The sequence below is a fragment of the Pieris napi genome, chromosome 9, assembly GCF_905475465.1.
Source record: "Pieris napi chromosome 9, ilPieNapi1.2, whole genome shotgun sequence".
Classification (NCBI taxonomy): Eukaryota; Metazoa; Arthropoda; class Insecta; order Lepidoptera; family Pieridae; genus Pieris; species Pieris napi.
The window spans coordinates 7,147,913-7,169,746 of record NC_062242.1 but is presented as its reverse complement, the minus strand read 5'-3'; the positions used below and the strand labels follow the sequence as shown (position 1 = coordinate 7,169,746).

Here is a 21,834-nt window from a genome sequence, read left to right as displayed (position 1 = left end):
AAAAAAAAATTCTTTGATAGGTATATTGTATGGATATAGAGAAGGAGGTAAATGGAAATCACAATTGAATTGATCAAGTTACATTTATTTGTACGCATAAATACAATTATGTCAATTTTAAATGGAACGCCTCAGAGCAAGGTAACGCCGCATGAGTCATGTTCTTTCGTGCGTGCAGCCGGCTCCATCGAATTATAAGACGTTGTCACGTCAAAAAACTATTTATATTACTATATAACTATTTAACTATTTATATTTAAGCTTTTGAACTTGAAATTCTCCTTACTTACAAGTTTTTAAACTTGGCTTGACAGTGATTCCGCTTAACCCGGACTTCGATCGTTTTACAATAACGTCTTCAGAGACGTTAAATTCAGATCTAAACCTATATATCAATGATTGATTTGAAATATAGATGCACTAGTGTATTGATTTGAAAGCATATGAAATCTAATAACAGAAGGAGTACAAGTAAGGAAAGGTTATATAGTTAGTTACTATTATCAATTGGTTCATAAATGTCAATAAAATGCTACTAAGTCATAGATCAGTATTACGTAAGCTCACTTTGTTTCTAAATTAGTAAAATGTTCATAAAAAATATATAAGGTCTGGGCCTCAGATTTCCGAATCTGTTTCATGATCATTTTTCAATCTAATGCGCAGGTAGGTGATCAGTCTCCAGTGCCTGACACACGCCGTCGACTTTTTGGTTCTAAGACATGTCGATTTCTTCACGATGTTTTCCTTCACCGAGTCTCGATGAGAGTCGCTAGCTGAAGCCACTAGGCCAACCAAAAAAATAATCATCAACTCTAAATACTTGGCTTTAAACATTATAAATTAAATTAACAATAGACTTTTGTTTAATTGTTAGCATGTCTCAACGAACCATACGAATGTATAGTATAGATAAACTCAAATTTGGTTGTGATTAGATTTTTTAATTGGAGTGCCAAATATGACGCCAAATTTTACAGTTAAGTTACCCCTGCAGTGTCTTTAAAATGACATTACACCATTTGCTTTGTACATTGGCTTTGACAGCAATGACGGGATTACATTATTATTCTAGTTCCAATCTTATTAATAGTTCCAATATTCAGTCCACGCTGGCAAAGATGTTTGAATTTACGATGAAGTTAGTCGCTAATCGCATTACTGAAGCTTCGATCGAACTTCTCATGTCTTTCGTGAATAGAATTATATTTGTCTCGCTTTGAAATGACAAGAAAATATATTGTAATAATTTATGTTTGAAAAAGAGTGTACGTTATAGAGTATATAATATTTAACAAAAGACAGTAAAGTTAAAATAAGTTTAACGTTCTATTCGTATAATTAAAACAACTGAACAATGTTATCCTTAATTTCGACATAATGTGATGTTCATAATATTAATTGCCACATCTTTCCATAGACAGTGACGGGAGTAAAAGCCGCTATTATATAAACGCAAGTAATGCTTCGTCACTGATGCAATCTGTGACCTGTTGCATGCAAAATCTAATGTCATCGAAGAAGCATCAGAGCGTGATATCAGATTTCCGCGCTAATGAACAAACCCATACCCAACTTTTATTAATCCCGTCCGAGATTTTAATGATCTGGAAAATTATCGGGCAAATCTTAATATTGGCTAAGATTATAAAATACGTCTTATTACATAACTATATTATTAGAAAATGTAATGATTTTGAGATAAGGAAGAGGACAGACTTGGAGCGAGGTAAAATGTGAAGCTAAAGACCGAACGCCTTGGAGGATCGTGTAGACGCCCTCTGCCCTATCCAGGTGTCGTATGACATTTAGCCTGGAAGATGCAAAAGTATTTTAACACCTTAGCGCTGTTTAACACTTCGTCATAGTCGTAGAATAGTGACGGATCTGACAAATAGTAAACTTTTCAGGGCAGCTATTTCAAAATAGTATACTCATGTTAGTTTTTTGTCATAACTTTTTTAATTCATAATCTGTAATTATGAGAATTGACATACAAGCAAACAAAAGGGTTTCTTTTGAAACGAAATCAATATAATAACATTAAATTATATAGTTTTCTAGAAAAATCAAGGAGCGGCTATCAAATCGGTCACTTTACCGAATGATTGATTCGAAATTTAAAACACATGGATTTTTTTAATGTAGCCGTAATATTTAGTCAATGTAGTATCCAAATATGATAAAGAGTGGATTTTGGATATTTTTCAAATCCGACATTGTTCTACGATCACGACGACTTAATGTCTCCTAGATGGAGCAGAGCTACCATCGCGTTAGTATCGTTACTGAATTTAATTAATGTTAGCATAGCGATAGATTTATATGGTTTAAGACGCTATAGATAATATACATAACACACATGCACTAAAACAGTCTTTATTCTGTAAGAAAGATAGACTGCTTGAAGAAATAAGGGTTAGGTTTGTCTTTCAATCATCACAACTCTAAAGAAACGCTTTCAGTTCGAAATTCAAAGTACCTTGTAATAAAAGATTTACATCTCGGTGCTCATTAGGGTAGATCATCAGTTGTCTCATTACGGGAACCAATTAGTGAGCCCAGGATAACGGGCTCTGTAAATTATAGCCCGTAATGCTGATACACAGATGATAGCAAGTAAGCAGTTATTAGAGATGCTTTCATATGAATAGCATATGCGGTATATAAAATGGAATTTTAAATATGGAACGCAATTTTAAATTTCGAATTCGGCAACCTTTAACATCGTGGACAGGTGTCAAGTGTGATTACATCGATGACCACCTGACTTTTATATGTATTTAATGTTTACGTACAAATTTGGAAATATAAATATTTTTCTCTACTAGACTTGTATTACTTCCAGAGCACATACACTTAGATGTGACAAATGCGATGTAAAGTTAATAATATAGTGTGACGACGTTCGTGTTTCTCAAATGTTAAAATTAGTTCCATTCAATATTTATACTGAAAGTAAGTATTGATATTTCTTAGGAAGGAAGCTTCGCAACGTTCTTTAATCATCGACCGGGTACGTCTCGGCGACACGTACGAATTGCGAAGTTTGTTTTCAGCGAACTCTTGTCGCTACGAACTTGTAAAAGTAAATAGACTTCATAATTTAAGTAAAGTCTGGCCCTATTGAGTGGCTAGTTTTATACTAGTGTAAATAAAATTTTAACCAGATACTATAGGAATACTGAATATCATTTGAATACTTTAAATCACAGTAATTATAAAATTTAGACGAAAGAAAACAATTAATTAGTGAATGACAATTTGATGACGAGTGATTTAAATGTAGTTATTTAAATATGTGATTGTAAATTTGATAAACATAAAATGTATGTTGAAAAAAAATTTACCTTTCCAACACCAGTTGGTTCCTTGACTCCCAGACGGCGTAAGAGTGCTGGTGGGGGATGAGGAGGTGTTCTGTGTAGGGCTCCACTGAAGCCTGAAGCTTGTGGTTCTTCCTCCCGACGTCGCCTTTCTCTGTGAGGAGAGCCGCCGCTGCATTTTGTTGATCTGTTGACAAAGATTATTTATGTTTAACATGGAAGTCATATATTAATAGCTATCGTGGAATATGCTTAAAGGAGTACTAAGCATATCCATAGCCCTAATCACTCGGACCATAAACACACCCTACATACACATCACGTACATACCCTCACTTTCACACCATCACAATCCACATCCAAATCAGGTACTACTTAGTTAGACGTATTTAATAATTTTTCTTTTTGTATATATTATGTATTCCATCTTTGTTTATATCTTTAGTATAATTATTTTTTGTTATTTATAATTTATGTTTTTAATGTATTTACGGATTACGAAATAAATACAAAGTAATGCATTGACATAGTTATTATTTAAAGATGCAGGAAATTTCTCACAAAGGCTGATTCCAAAAACAAAAAACAGGTGCCGTAGACCAAAGAAGTATCTGAATAGATTAGTTTCCATGCGGTGATGAAAATGCTCGATATTCGATATTTTACATGTGCCATTTTCTAGCTATAGTAATCGACTATTTAAAAGGGTTTTTAATCTTTAGAAGTATAAAATAATCGCTCAAATGTGTACTTTCGTCAAATCTTTCATGTTAACGGTCGCTGTACACGTGTTACATACTACGAGTATTTGTTTTTTTTATGTTAGGGTAGGAACAAAACCGTATTAAAATATCATATTATGATTATTTTTATACTTTCTAAGTACAAGTATCATATCAATTTGATGCGGTAGAAACAAAAATAATTTTTTAAATAAAATTTTGAAGTCATTGTCAATGAGTGATGTCGAAATCGTTGAGGTATTCGAGGGTATAATAAATGAAAAGTACGTGATGTCCCGAATGACCTTTTTACATTTTTCAAAACGCGTCAATACATAGGGGAGCGAGATGGATGGTGTTTACGTGACGACTGATGCTTCTACTACGAATAAATTGAAAATTCTTGCCATTTTGAATTCCTATAATCATAAGCATAGAATTCGCTATTTGACGGAAGTCTTCACGTTTCTGCTTTTCTAGGACCAAAATATGTTCTATTTAAAAGTGATGATGTGTGTGGAAATACATTTCTTCCTTTATTGAATCGAAATAAAATACCCTCTTGCATTGCTTTATATACTACTGGCTATTGTCTGACTAAGTAAAGGCCCGAATTATTAATTTCTAATTGCCAATCCAGATATAAAAAATGTTACTTAGAGATAGTGAAGCATTTCAATAGTGAAATAATTTTTCAATCGGTTCAATAGTTTTTGAGTTTACTGTCGTTACAAACATACAGAGATACTAATCATTATTCTATAACATTATTGTGGATCCGTGATAAATGAATTAGGAATTTGTTTTGACAATCAATTAGAAATATAATAAAAATATTATGAACTAATACAATTAAATAGCGATCAATCCCTCAACATAGGCCGTTCTCTCTCTGTTTTTCTTTGGACGCTTGCCCCGTTTCCATTAATGCCGTTTTTTACGTATTTATATTGTTTATGTAAATCCTGTGGGTTGTTAAAATGTTTTTGTTTAATCTCTTACACTGACATAATCTTTAATTTTGCTTATGAGTCGCTTTCCTATCAATAGTTAATAACTTTCCCCCACGACTCGTTGGAGTAAATGTGTTTGATTATTAAATATTCCGTGCATTTCGACAATTATAACAGGAATTAAAAGAAAGAAATACAAAGAATGTCCCGAACTATTTAAAATTAAAATTAATAGCATATTCCAAGCACTTGTGGTGTTAGTGAAACTAGTTTTTAGAAATCCTAAAAAACATTTAGCGTGCGAGAATCGCGTGCCCCGACCAATATTTTATATTCCGAACTATTAACATTCCTGCGGAAACGCTCAGATAATTTTCTATAAACATTGCCGTTTAATTCGTGCTATAACTATTTTATACTAGCTGTAGAAGATCTTGTACTGAAGAAAAAGAGATATTAAAAAGACATCCTTACGACTCACTGTACTCTGTCCATAATGTGTCATGAAAATTAATTAATAGAAAAATGCTTTACTTGTCATTTCTAATAAATTAAACGTATGACAATAAAAATAAAACTATGACCAATAACTGTCAAAATTAAAGGGCAGGGCGATGACAAACTTTCCACTTCCGCTTTTTGACAGCAATGAGCATGTATTAAATTAAAATGGCGTGTTGTAAATTCATATTTTAGTTGAAAACATATTTTAAGCAAAGTTGTGTAAAGTTGCTCGGAGTTGGGACAAAGAGCAGGAAAATTATTTTTGCCTTTGAATCGCGATATTGAACTAGATAAAATGTTGTGTTATGAAGAAATAATGTTTTTTTTATTTTTTACTTTCATATAGACATTGTAAGAATATTTTTAATTATAAAATCTAAACCACATGGACACGGTTTTCTTGGTGACCAACCCAAAACAAGCGTTTGTTTCGCCAGGCTCAAACTCATGCCGTCCGTACATACGGCACGTTACCACTAAGCCAAAGCCTTAAAAGGCCGGTAACGCACTTGTGAACCTTCCGAAAATGGACACAAAGTCCATCGCGGCGGTGGTATCACAACATCAGGTGAGTTTGCCCCCTGTTCTATAAAAGGTCTTCTAATGATTTTCTGGAAGTAAGTAAAAAATGGACTTATGTATATTGATTACCCTGAGCTCGTGTGTTGAAACCCCAACTGTGCAATATTCTTCGTATGCCATTAAGTAGCACTTACTCAAAAGGATGGATAGCACAGCGCGGCATAATAAACATACCTTAGACTCAAGAATTGATCACGTATACATAATATATATAAAAATGGTCAAACAAAAAAACTCCGAGAAACCAACTCATAAAATTACCAAACCCAGTCACCTAAGCTTACATTACAATACGCTGGCTCTTTTATGTTCTAGATATCTGGTCAAAGGCTATTGTCTGAATTGAAAATAGACATGTAGCGATATCAAAAGACGTTCATATTCTATGATGTCATTGATTTTACGGCCCGATGGCTCCCTGGAAAACAATCTAAAGGCCGTCTCCTGACATTTGATAGAATGCTCCTCGTACCATGAATAAGCCGGCTTTTATTATTTTTAGATTTCCTTTCGAAGTAAGGATCGATTCGTGTCTTCGTAGAACATGGGAAATGGTTATCGTAGTGTTTCTTGTAAGTATAGGAATGTGAATATTTGAATTCGTGTCTTGGTATCATTTTTTGGATTGAAATTTGTAATATTATTGTTTTGGAACAATATTATTTTTAGATTTTAAGCTCTTCATCAATAATACAATTGGCTTAGTAAGAGACGTTCTATGCGTAACCCAGAGTCTTGGGTTCAAGTTATATCGATATCATCATCGGAATCATGTCAATAAGGCATCAGTGAATGTCTGCATTTTATTGCACCAATTTAATTATACACCCATATCACTTACGGTTATTAAAGCGTTCTTTGAATTCCTGTAACCCCTATATAGGACACACATCGGTGTCTGTTGTAATCATCAAAGAGGTATCCGTGAACCTAATCAAACTTTACCTTCACTAAACAATTAACGTATTTTCCGGAATTGAACTTTTGTTCATTCGCCATCAAGCTACCGTCGGCTTGAAATTCATACTCCGATGAATCTTGATAATTATATTGATAGTAAGAACAGCTGCTATAATCTCAGGATATCAGAATTCGACATTCGAATTTACAATATTTGTTGAAACAAATGCAAATACTTTCGCCTGCTACGTCGCTCTAAAATCTTACGTGAGTGTTTTGATATGAATATTTTGAAAAAGGAATATTTTAATTGCGACTGGTTATTTCCTGAAGTCAGTTTAACACAATTATGATAAATTATGCTATAAAGCTCTTTTTGATATACCTAACAAATATATAACGTACGTAAATAACAACGTAACGATGTCGACAACTCATAGATACAGTCGCGTTTAATATTTCAAAAGTACAGTCAAGTAAAAAGTTTAATTACATTAACGCAAGATACAATCGCGAACACAATTCAACAGTAAATTAAAGTACAAAAACATTGAATTAAAACCTAACCCTATCGATGTCGGTCGCGTGAAGTCACAATACAGTATTCCCCAGTGTTTATTTAACATTTTTTTTAATTCATTACGTTGTAATGGCGCTAAATAGCATTTAAATGGTTTATTTTGATCCGTGATTTGAATAATGTGTAATATTTCAAGAGGGTTTTTCGTGTCGTTTGAATTATTATATTTTGTTTTGTTATATTTAATTCTGTTTTCGTTATTTAACATAAAGTACTTAACATAACGTCCCGGAGGCATGCCCTGCTGTCTGAGTAGAGCTCAAGCTGTACTGTTAATAGTGTAAGGGATTCTGTAAATTATATAATATATGCTTGTAATTTAAGCTGTTAAGAAAAAAAAAACTTTAGTTTCGTTAATGCAATCATCAAATAATCATTTTTAAATTCTGATACAAATAATAAATTCTAGCTTCAGCCATAGCTGTAAAATAATATACACTGTATACAAATGTCGCCATCTTGTTTCAGCTGTCACGAAAGCGTATAGTGAAGAATACAATTTAATTTCTATTCAAGTAAGCGTATTTTATTGGCTTGTTGCCATCTTAAAAAATAGTCTAGTCTAGTGAAGGTAAGTGCAAAGTTATAAAACTATTTTTGAAATGTTTTCAAAGTTTCACACGACATGTAATGTGGAGTTTTTCGTTTGAACTTCTTTATACAAATTTGTCATATAGTAGATTGATATTAAAAAATACGGGTTTCGACATAAGCAAATTGTTATAGACAAATAAGAATACGTTATTTGAGTAAATTAAGGTTACAGTGTGTAGTTTAAAGAGAGACTCGAACTTTATATTGTCTTTCACCAGTATTTCGTCCAGTTTCTCGAGAATACTGATTGATTACTGATCTATGAGCTAGCTAAGACCAGATACTGACTTCTAGCTATGCGTGGTGGTCAGCTCTCTAACCCTTAAGGGTTAAAGGTTCATACTTAGACTTGTCTCTCAGTCTTAGCTTTAGAACCTTTTTTATATCCGTCCGTTAGACTATAAGGAGACATGTAAATATTTGTATTTTACTGATATATTTTTCCATTTGTTTGTTCATTTTATTAGCAAATACTGAAATATAATTATGCTATGTTGTACATGTCTCCGTATATATGTTACAATGGTTTTTTTAACTTAAAAATAGCTCAGACTTTATATTAAAAATGACTCTGCCGTACACTTGAGTACACTCCATCTACCCGGTATGTGATGAATATTTAATGTGTAAAATAACTACACATTCTCGTTGTAGCTAATGTTTACTTGAATAATTTTACACTGAGGTTTTCTTTATGAAAGAGATTTTTATAGCTTTAAGGAAAGAAACATTACTAAATGTATTAAAATAGATTATATTTGTAAAATCCAATCAAAATCAAAAATCATTTATTCTTGTAGGGAACACAATGTACACTTATGAACGTCAAAAAAAAAGAAATATACATTAAATGCTTCTAATTTTACATTTACTGCCAGTTTTCAAATCAGGGGCGTAGAACGGAAGAGAAGAACTGGCAATAAACTCTCCACCACTCTTATTAACCGCCAAGTTTTTGTTTTACACAACGTTTGTAAGGAGCTGCAACAATTACACCATGTTCCACATGACATCTTAAGTAATAATGAATAATAAAGTAAATTAAAGACAAAGATTTGTTCTCTATCAGCAGGAGGCATGGTGAAATAGGAGCACGCACTTAGATTCTCGTATGACATAAGATTCCGTTACATACAGAGACCGTGACGTGTTATATACAATAAATTTTGAATATTTAAAACCCTTAGCTATTTCACCGTCAAGCTAGTAAGAAAAGTAATTAAAACTTAAAGAAAAAATGTGACGTTAACTATGAACATTTTCCAACAATCCCTTTGAAAGGATGACAACCTTCAATATATAGGTGTACATATAAACCCTATGGGATAAGTCTAAAACACACGGGGTATTAATAAAAGAGTTGGTACCTTTGTGTATAAAACTCTTCATTAGAGATCATGGCATTGTTGCGTATCAGTTTGTTCCTTTTACTGGCGAAACAGTTTTTTCCTGTCCGTTTTTGTGGTTCCAAGTGAGATAATTTAGCGATTAAAAATTACTATACTTTTCTTGAACTTGTCTTAACTTACATACTTAAAGAAGTAAAGTGGTGTGACCGAAAAATAAATTGATATCAACAATAGACAAGGGTCAGGTCAGCCAACAAAATATTTTGCTCAGCCGTAGAGACCTTAAACATAAATTCCAATGATGTATCAAAGGGGTTCAAACAGATTTTGATATCTTAATATAATATGCTGCACACTGAAGTATTTCCAAACCAATTCGACTCAGGGACCTCCAAGAAAAGAGCGCCTTAAAAGGCCGGCAACGCACTTGCGAGCCTTCTGGAAATTTGAGTGTCTATGGGCGGCGGTATCACTTGTCTTCAGATAAGCCTCCTATTACATAAAAAATACACGCAGCAATGTTAAACATCCTGTGAAAGAATATGCGGTAAACATAATGTCGTACAAGTTTGTTTATAGTTTTTATTTATATATATAGGATTTGTGTGTCATTTGTTAAATAAAGTTCGCTTATAATTAAACTATATTGTATTTATAAAAGAATTTTAATTTGTTCGGTGCTCTTGTCTTGGCTTAGTCTACGCGTTTAGATTTGTAGTTTCTTAAATTATACTTTCCAAGAAATCTTTAAACAAAGTGTATTAAATATGGCATCTTGCATATGCTAACGACCCAACGAGAGGCATTTCTGCGTCCAACGAGAGCTGCTACATGCTGTATCGTCATTATCTTTAACGATAGCTATATCAGCAAAACCCTGTTTTGCTAGAATCGAAACGTAGTACTAACAGGCTATCAAACACAAATAGTATTGGAATTTAAAATTTTATTTAATCGCTTTAACTCAATACTTAGACCAGAATCGAAGCCATGAATGTATCTCCCTAAACTGCGGACGCGTGTATAATGTTTGCATTGTATCCAGATGGAAAAGTTTCGTGAAGGGTGCCGTTTTAAACAACGTTTCGTTTATTTAAAAGAACAGTTTGTACGAAACGTTTACAACCGTTCACTTTCATCTATTAAGTGTTTATTTGTGTCTAAAATACATGGTTCCGCTTCGACGCTGGCCGATATTCTCAAATGATCATTATTTTATTTTTATTCAAATAGTAGCTAGTAAATAACAGTTAAATATGGTATGTAAATTATAGTTATAAGTAATTAATGAAAATAAAAAAATCAGTGGCGACACAACCTTTTTAGGTCTGGGCCTCAGATTTCTGTATCTGTTTCATGATCATTTGTCAATCTAATAGGCAAATAGGTGATGAGCCTCCTGTGCCTGACGCACGCCGTCGACTTTTTGACGTCTAAGGTACGCCGGTTTCCTCTTGATTTTTTTCTTCACTGTTCGAGAGAATGTTGTGCACATAGAAAAAAGACAGTCCATTGGTGCACAGCCGAGGATCGAACCTACGACCTCAGGGATGAGAGTCGCACGCTAAAACCACTAGGCCAACACTGCTCCATATAAGTAATTAATAGATATCTAAAAACATAACTTATCCAATTTAAAGAAATCATCCACGAGCTGTTATTTATATATTATGTTGTATAATATAAAAATATTATTAATTCAATAAAAACAATGGCAAAATATTTTAAAATAACCATTTTCCGTAAAAGCGATTTCGACAGCTGATTTAAAAAAAAATCTATGATTTTAGCAGCAAAAGTACTAAGAAACTAAACGACCTTACCTTACCTTACCGACTATACTAACTACATAAATTCTATATAATTTTTTTCATAATATCCACAAAATTTTCAGAACAGTTACAGTTTTCAGTTAATAATTGACACCATAAGACGTAAATCTTCAAACCAGTTCACGCTTTACTTGACGACTTTATAAAACGAAGTGACTCCATCTCAAGAGGCTTGTAGGCCATAAAGAAGAGTTTTCGCCTATTCACGGCTTCGGTGAAATAACGTTCCTTTTATATGGCGCAGATTTAAGCGACACATGTTGAGATTTACACCTCTAAGTATGTTATGGAAAGTGAGTCATATTTTATAGGATTTTGAATAATCAATGGTATTTATAGTTTAATTTTACACTAACGACTAACCCGTACCTAGCGCATAGTACAATAGTAGAACGTTTTTTAGAATTATTTTTATACCTTAAAATAATTATCGTAGAGTTGAGAGTAAATTTGTATAATTATCAATATAAAAGAATATATGTCACCGTAAAATTGTAAACACCGTTAGATTGTAAACTATCTCGCGAGATTGTAAACTGTCGAAAGATTGTGAACCTCAACGAACTGCTTACAATTTAACGTATTATTATTCGGTAGTTATATGAAATTGTTGGGAAGTAAAATTAATCTGTAATTGACCAAAGAAGTTTGAATGATAACTAAGTTAGTGTAGTACATCTAACGGTGTTTACAATTTTACGGTGACATATATATCCACCTCGTTTTTATTTTAAACAATTAGTTATAATCTTTAATATGCTGTGTTTTAAAACAGTATTACAAATGCAATATTTTAAATAAGTTAATGTTTAACGTATACGTTTAGTTCCATATAATATACAACCTTTATGGAAAAAGTGTGACAAAAACATCAGGCTCCTGAAAACGTATTATTATTAAATTATAAACTTATTACTTCCACAAAGGCGTAGGACCCCAAACGATATGGAGCCGTCATGAGAAATATATGACGTTACAGGAAACGAATACAAATACGAAATAAAAATAAATGTAAGAGATTCCGCGGGAAATGAGGAAAACCATACGGGAAAGTGGGGAGCGTGAGGCGCTGTAAGATTTTAAATTCAGAATCTTAAATACGGTAATATTTTACGGAAAACCTTTAGGATATCGTTCGATGTGTCGATATATCATATGTAAATAAATTCTACTGTAAGCCTAGAAAGTCTATATAATTAGATTATATTTTTGTTTTATAACTACTTCCTTATAAAGAGAGCGACATACTTGTTTAATAAAATCGTTTATTCGAATTTGATAAGCAAGCTAACATTATAAATAAAATAAGTTTATATCAATATCTTAGTCATCTGCCCAGTTCTTCAACATTATAAATTGTTATGTTAGCCTTTTTTAAATACTTGTCGTAGTAATTATAAGGTCAACGTAGAGACTTAATAGGTATGTAATACACCGTACCGTATGTATGTATAGACCGTAATAACAATAATTACCATGGTAAGACATTAGGATTGTTTAATAATAAACAATGTTGTTTGTAGCTTTGAAATTAACAATGTGTTCATGTTCATTCAATAATAGTATCAATAGTATCGCTCGGAAACTATTCTCTCAGTCTAAGTGCACTGCCTGATTTCACGACTCGATTGCGAAATACTCGTATCTGTTATTTGGCAAATATAGGGAAGTAGTTAAATATGTAAAGAGTAAGGATCTTTGTTACTAAACATATAATTAGGTTGTTTACTTTGTAGGTTAAAAAAAATGTATTTTAAGGTTAGTTATTGTGTTTCTGTTAGTATTACAATAGTTATTACATAATTATGTTGTATATACTCAAAAATGTTCTCATGTTGAAGGCTTTTTTTTTACTTAATGCTTAACACAAAAAAGATACAAAGAAGTGGGCACAAAACCAGTTTTTTTATTACTAACGCCTGAGAAATTTTCGAATTTAAACGCGTTCTAAAATCTATAGAAACATTTAAATTTCGAATTCAAGCAAGAATGTAAAACCTATTAAAGTCCAAAGAAAAGCTATTCCCATGCAATACGAGTCAAGTTTTATTTCTATGTAAATTTACATAATGATATTTTTGTCGCGCAACTTGTGGCGAGATTTACTGCTGAATCTCAGAGGACGGGGAGAATGCTTGTATAAATCATGGGCCCACGGCGACGGGATCTCAAATCGCTGATAAAACAAACGGCTTTGCCTATTCAGTGTTTTTTCTCATATCCAACTGATACTGTGTATCGTAAAATATGGTACAGGTATCATGTATTTTTATCGTGTATTGTAAAAATAATGGCCAAGAACAGTGTTGGCCTAGTGGTTTCTATGTACGCTTTTTTACACTCTGCGAGAGTGAAAAAATCCTGATAGAACCGGCATGGCTTAGACCAAAAAAGTCGACGGCGTGTCGAGAAGGCTGTTCACTGATCAGGCTTGCCTACCAGAAATAATAATGATCACGAAACAGATCAGACAGAAATCTGAGGCCAAGACGTAAAGAGGTTGTTATAAAAGGTAAAGTTTTCATATAATCATTTTCTTTATACTTGCATTTGATGATGCAATTGAGCCACTGTTGTTACAGTAAACAGATTATAAAATTGTGTAAATTAAATTCATTTCAAACTGTTACAATGTAATCGATTATTAATGTTATATTTAAGTTAAACTACTAATTAATAATTTAATCTCATATGAAATTGTTAATTATCAGTTCGATACTTGAAATTTTGCCAGAGGATTGCCATCATCATATGATGAAACTATCCACTCATTTTGGAAATTACAAAGCTACCTCTTAATCGAGGAAAGGTTGTATAGAAATTCATATTTTCAAAGTATTTCAGCGTTTATGACTATAATTTGTGGCTAACTTGCCACACAATGCTAATGATTTCAGTTTCGTATACATATGTAATGGAGCGTTGAATCAAATCATTTACATACTTATATACGCGCGAACCACCGTCAATCTATGTACTTGTAGCAAAACTTAATAATTGTTAGAGCAAACGGAAATATTGACAAAAATATCATATGCAAAATTGAATACAAATATTTTCATCGAAGCGACAAATTGCAAGTCCGAGTTGCATACGCCGCATGTGCATAATAAAATGAACTCATATTTGAATCCGTGAAAAGGGGTTTTTATAACGCTCTGATTAAAAAGGGACTGGGGAAGCTCGGAGATAGCTTTTTGAAATTTTGCTGGAAGCTTTAAATGCTGTAGTTTGGATACTTAATGGATGTTTTTATGGTATAGAGCTTTTGAATCAAGATTTTTATGTTTGTGCGTTGTTTGAAAAATGTGATATCGATTCGATATTTAATAATTTAGAAATTTTAAACACAATTTTATTATATTATTTTGTAGACACTTATATAACATTTGGTAGATAGTATTTACAAATAAAATCAATAATTTAGTAAATCTATACATTACAAGCCTCATGGTCTGGCATTTCTTTTATTACTAGTAAGTAGGCAATAAATCTCTATGCCTTAGATTAATATATGACGTTACGTCACCATCATCCGATTTATCTTATACGATACGATATATCTTTTAAATATAGAACGCTTGTTGGTACGCTCTTTTCTTGAAGGTCCCTAAGTCGGATTGGTTCAGAATTACTTCAATACAGTAATAACTTTAATGCACATTTAAAATCGGTACATTATTATAAACTTCAAAAATATTACCTAGTTTATTTATTAAATAAATAAGGATTAAATGCCTGGTGAAATTGCGAATTAAACTCAGGCCTAATTTTTTCTTATCTAAAGCTACGGAGACAGATTTGCTATTCCCTTCGTCACGCTCGATTTGTCGCCATAATCTCACTGTTTAATCAGGATTAGCAAGGCTAGACGAAACCCTATAATTTACGGTTGAATGAAAATTCTCGAAGTGAAAAACAGTACAAGGAGAGAATTACAACGAAAACCGAAACGATTTGATGATTGTCACAATAGTAATTGACTAAGGTTCTTCTAAAAAAATCACTGAAATATATAGTGTAATATAAATAAAGCCACTATCTACAGTAACTATTAATTAAATGAAACTATGTGAAACCAGGCAGTAAAGTCTTCCGATTCCTTATAGGCCTCCCCTTGCCATGGCTCCTCTGTTTTGTGTCTTCTACGGCCTTCATCGGCCATGTGACTCTCGCTATTTTTCGATGATAAAAAAAAACGTTTTCAATTATAAGCATTTTTAATTGAGATAATAATTCAATTTATTAAAGGGTATAAATATCCGATGACCGAATCTAATTCATTCAAATTGGTCCACAGAAGGTGGAGTTGTTCTTAAACATACACATTATAAAGATCCTCCTTCAAGAGTTTTGAAGCTGGTTACAAATGCGTCTATGTCGAAAACTTATGTGAAGAATCTTAGTTTTGCCTTAATTCGTTGTTAGATTGTTACATAACAAAATATATAATAAAATAAAATATTGCATGTATTTGTTAATCAGCATATTAAATGTATGCTGTGTTTGCCTCTTAAAGGTTGGTTTAAAAAGTAGTTTTACTCTGTTTGTTTTAGATTGAAGATATGATTGTAATGTCAGTTGCCAGATTTAAATAACTATAAATCAATTTTTGACGCATCAATGTTACTTTTTGATAGACGTACAATTGTAAAGGTTAATTAAGAAACACTTTCGTGTTGATGATATCGGCTGTTTATACGAAACATATATTAAACCTTGTAAGAAAAGTATTAAAAGAATCCAGACATCTCTAGTGACGTGTAATACAATTATAGGGAAGATTGAGTTCCGATGTTCCCCACGCATATATATACTTCTCTGAGTATAAACATGTCGAGTGTTTCATGTAAATACTAGTGTAATGGAAATGCTAATGTACTGTATATTCTCGCAACTGAGCATTATAAATAATTGTTTTAATGATGTTAATGACATCAATACAATTTTAATGATTATGCAATATAATTATGATACGGTTTCAAAATTACATTTTAATTAATCTTGTTCGGGAATATACGTATTTTTTAAATTACAAAGATTTTTTCACGATGCGATATTATTGAAACATAATTGCTTTTCATATGCTGAACATAATTGTAATCATATTAATAATGTATACCTTTAAATATAAATACATTATGACCTGTATGTATTTATATTTAAAGGTACCTTTAACGAAAAAAACTGTTTTTAACGGATTAAAGTTATGTATTATTATAAATTTACAATTATTTAACATAATTTTAAATTTATCCGACGTTTCGCGTGCTTTACAGCGTGCGTGGTCACGGTGACTGAAGACAACAGGTGTTGAATGTCAAAAAGTATCACAGCTGCAGAGAAAGTTGCATTATCTGTATTTATTTCCCCGGAGTTGGTATCGACTAAAAGATGGAGGGTTTTGGCAAAAATGGCTCACGGTGTCCTCTATTTTCGCGGATTGTTTTTCTTTTTGAGATTTTAGTTTGGATATTATTGGATCCCAGGTGTTTGACAATTTTAGGCCGTCTTCTCGATTGAAATTGGGGTGTTTTTTGATTTCAATGGCTTCGCGTACCAATCTTGGGAACAATCTTTTCTCTTTCGCAAGTACTTTCGGTTGGTCAAAGCGTATGTAGTGATTAGGCCTATCTAGTATGTGTTCACAGACTGCTGATTTTGTGTGTCGTCTATGTCTTATGTCTGCAATGTGTTCTTTGAGTCTGCTGGACATATTGCGTTTAGTTTGCCCTGTGTAAGACAGGCCACAGTCGCAATCCAGTTTGTATATACCTGCATCTTGCAATGGGGTGTTACTTTTGATTGGTCTTAGGAATTGCTGAATCTGAATCATATAATCATAATCATCTGAATCAGTGATGCAGCCGGGGGATGCGCAGCTTGTTTCGGTGTTCGCACAAGAAGATTCAGCAATTCCTACGTGACCACGCACGCTGTAAAGCACGCGAAACGTCGGATAAATTTAAAATTATGTTAAATAATTGTAAATTTATAATAATACATAACTTTAATCCGTTAAAAACAGTTTTTTTCATTAAATGTGTAAAGGTTATGTCAATCAAAGACAATATTAAGGTACCTTTAAACAATTTTATTCTATTCTAATTTCACGTAAAATCTGTCATCAGCTAGTACATAAAAGCGTCTTTGACAAACGGCAAAGACAAATTACGAAAGCGAAAAATATAGAAAACAAAGACGACGCCTAAATATAAACATGCCGGATGTTTTAAAACCTTTTTATTTCGTTGTTCGTGATTAATACTTAGATTATTTTGTCGTGTTCTTATTAATACCTCGGATTTTTTAAATTGTTTTATAGACCCTCGAATATTAACTTGTTGACTGTAAGATATAAGGTAACATTAAAGTGCTTTGTCTGTAAGCTGTGTCGTTTACATATTTACAATAATCTCCTAAACCTCTCCAATATATTTTTATTTAACTCATAAATATAAAACAAATTAAAAAAACAATAAATGTAAAATCAATTAAATGCAGTGTTGCCTGAAAACGAATTTCAGCATGATATCTATTGTTAATAATTTCTTTTTTTTTAAAGACAATTCACACCAATTGACTTAGTCCCATGCTAAGCTGGTGAAGCTTGTGTTATGGGTACTAGGCAACGGATATAAATACTTATTATTGATAGATAGACATATAAATACATATTTAAACACCCAAGACCTAAGCACAACACCAAATGCTCATCACATCGATGTTCGTCTCAGCCGGGGATCGAACCCATGGATTCGCAGTCAGGGGTACTAACCACAAGACCAATGAGTAATTAAAAAACACTTGCGAGTGAAACTATTAGTCAGGGGTACTCGCAACAAAGAATTAAAAATAGCCACTATAAATGAACATCCGACACTTCGGAGGACATATATCTGTGTCTGCACGCGACATTAGCAAGACGTCATGACTCTGGGGGAGATGTAAGACATTAAATTCGTTTTCGTTCCACTACATTACCCCAGCCCACCACTGTCGTTATAAAAATGTAGAGGCAATCTTGTGATTTACTTTTATGATTTGACAACTCGAAAAACTTTTTCATAAACTCTTATAATAATAATAATAATAATATAGCCTTTAAATTCCGAAACTCTGTAACTTTATATATCTGAACTTTAATATATTTTCACTCCAGTATATCTCGGAGTTCGGTTTGCCTCTTGGCAAAGGCCTCCTCTAACCCTTTCCACTGTTCTCTATCTTTTGCGACTCTTCTCCAGTTGTAGCCTGCTGTTAGTTTCAGTTCGTCCTCCCATCTCTTGCGTGGTCGACCTCTTTTTCCTTTTTCTGTCTCTAGGGTACCATTCCGTCACTATTTTGCTCCATTTTTCATGAGAGCTCCGTAGCATATGACCCGTCCATCTCCATTTCATTTGGTCAATCTTAGTGAGATTGACCAATTCATAAACTCTTATTTAATGATAATGTTGAGTCTCGATTTGCTTACTAAATCTTGCTCTATGCTGTATAGAAATATATTTTATTTTAATTTACAATTTTCTTGACCTACAAAGTCTAGATTGTTTATTGTTTTATCTTATTTTCATAGAATAGTAATATACTGAAAATATTCGTTTTATAGAGAGTAGAACGAGTTTGGCAGAAGTTGTAAATTTTTTCAATGTCAGACAAAAAAAAGCTTTGTTGGTTATGTTTCCAATACACTATTATTAACTATGTATATAATAATAATTAATAAAGAAACTATTATGAAACTTTATTATTAAGTTTTGTAGTTGCTAAATATTCGTATAAAATTTCACTGAAATAAGATAAGTTATTTATAAACGACTTTGAATTTTATCACTTAATTGCTTTTCTAGTTTATTTTTTTTATTTTTTCACAGTCTATGCGGGTTTGCTACATTTTGTTGCCAAGCCTTTTTTGGTAAATTGAGTACATACTGTCTTCGCCACACCTGTATTATCTCAAACTATCCTAATGACATTGGAAATATAATTACTGTATTTTATTTCATTAGGGCAGACAAGTCGTATGTTACTAAGTTAGAAGTTCGTACGGCCAAAGTTAGCGCAAACAATTGTACACTCGCGCACATAAATATTTATGCAGAATTGCGACTTTACGACCGTTATGTTCCGTGCTAACTGGTATAGTTGTGTGAATAAGCTATTGGCCGGAATGAATGGATGATTTTTTGTAGTTGAATATTAAATAAAATTCGTATATGCAATTTAAATTTTTGCATTGAGGAAATGGTAAAATATTTTTACCGTACGAGATATATGGTTAGAATGTTAAACGGTCAATGTTGCTTGGAAAATTATTTCGCGTTTTAATGTGTATCAGTGATCAAAATTTTAATGCGTATTCCTAGATAATATGAAAAATTCATAAAAACTATACATAATTTTAGGTACATTTATAAAAAAAAAGCTTTTTAGTACATCATAAGGTTTTTTTAGGTAAAGAAATAATTATTTCATGTACAACTTTTTTTTTAAACTTAAAACCTTTTGTTTGCACATGTCTTGTTTGTACAAATGTTTTAAATATTTCCTTCTCTTACTTTTCTAAGTTGGGGCGATTTATTATTTTTTTCTATTAAGCTTCTTGTTTTTTTTCTTTTATTTGTTGCCGGCATCAGTACCAAGTTTTTTCTGTTTTATGTTTGTTTGTTTCACAAAACCACCGACTTAGGAAATCGTCTATTTGTTAAGTTTGGAAACAAATGTAAATATGCTTATATACACATGAAATATTAGTTATAAAAATATATACAGTCCAAGATAGCATATGCATAAGCACGCATGATATTTAGTAAGTGCAATGGGACGGTAGTCTAAACAACAATGTCAAAAGTGTAAGCTTTTCTTTCTAAAATAGATTGTGGAAGCTTAAAAGTTACATATACTTTTTAACTATGTATTAGGAAAATATCGCCGATAATGATATATTATAAATATGCAATATTTCTAAGTGTTTGTAGTTAAAATAAAAAAAATGAACTTTTTTACCAAAATGTTAACCTTAGGGACTAACAGACATTAAAATAAAACAATGACAATATTTATAAAATGGCTCGAAACACGTCTTAATGGAGCGTTCACGAAGAAAAATAATTAAAAGTTCCATCAAGCATAACATTCACCGAAAGCCTCATTGTCGCGACTTTACAGCTTAATAACAGAACGATGGAGACATTAAAACCTTTCAACAAATGTATCTCACAAAGCAATAAGATGTATTTGAGGCTAGGAAACGCGCGGTTTTATTGCAATTTTAATGGTCAGAACACGAATAGTTGATAATTTCATGTTTTACGAAGTCTGATTCTTTTGCCACATGTTATTTGTTTCTATTGAAATGTTGTTTATCAATTTTATGTTGCTATTATGACGTACCTAAACATATGTCCCATTTACATTAATTTTTACTTTATTTATTGTGTTTAAAAGATTCAGACCGTTTAGAACAAACTTTCTTCATAAAAGCGTTTGACTTTGTATAACTGTTTTATTACATTCTATTTCGTCACCTTAAACAAAAGGCGAACTAACTAGTGGGAAACTACAACTGAAAACTCTTTACTATGGTTACGTTATCGTTCAGGCAATATGAAATACTCAACATTTTTAACCGCGGATCGATGGGGGGTGTACGGCTGGGGACACACCTGGGACAACTTTCTTTCATCCCATGAATACAAAGCGGGCTAGCTTAGCGGGGGCCGCCGATCTCACTTTATTACGTCTCCAACCAAATGAGTTCATCGTAAAATTGACATAAAACTTCTAATCACGCTATGGGAAATGAGGAATAAGAATACTACAAGATAAGAGGTCTGTTCCACTTTTTAAATTAGGATTTCGTATTTTAATAATCATAAAAAGCTTTTACGATTATTAAAATACGAAATCCTAACAAATTTTTCATATAAAACCAGGCATCTTCGATAAAATAATTTCTTAGGAAATGTAAACCAACTGAAACATTTTATTAATTAAATTAGAATGTACACCCCAATGTTTTATAAGTACTCTTGGTTCACCCACAGATATTAAGCACATTTTAATACGGACCTTAAAAGGTCTGATTTAAATATGAATACCTTCATAGAAAAAACTTTTTAATGAAAAATATATACTAATGTTAACCCTGAAACAAACATAAAAGCGCGGAAACAATTTCACGAATAACAAAAGCCAATCGTAATCCCGATTTTCCGATAGAACGGCGTCAATCAACAGTTCCAAGGGACAAGATATCTTTTTAACTAGATTAAGGTCCTTTTGGGCCAAGTAGCTCGAATCATCGGATCTCGCTCGCTGATTACATTATGTAAATTATTTTACTTCCCCCGTGACATCTATATCCGGAACAAGGATATCGCGGAATACAAGATGACTCAAAAAGTAGAAGGATGGTGTGGAATAATTTTGAGCAGTTTATATTGTAAAACATTAAGAGAGTTCGTTGTATTGAATAAAAAAAAATTGGCGT

General features: G+C 32.3%; 1 protein-coding gene across 4 annotated transcripts in view; it reads right to left on the bottom strand.

Annotated features, from left to right (window-relative positions):
* The window catches only part of LOC125052332 (kinesin-like protein CG14535), a 255,440-nt gene that overhangs the window by 42,878 nt on the left and 190,728 nt on the right, over positions 1–21,834 (bottom strand). For all 4 annotated transcript variants that reach the window (XM_047653106.1, XM_047653110.1, XM_047653108.1 and 1 more), the window contains one exon: positions 3,351–3,513. In XM_047653106.1, coding sequence (XP_047509062.1) covers positions 3,351–3,513 — 163 coding nt within the window. The remainder of the gene's footprint in view (positions 1–3,350; positions 3,514–21,834) is intronic.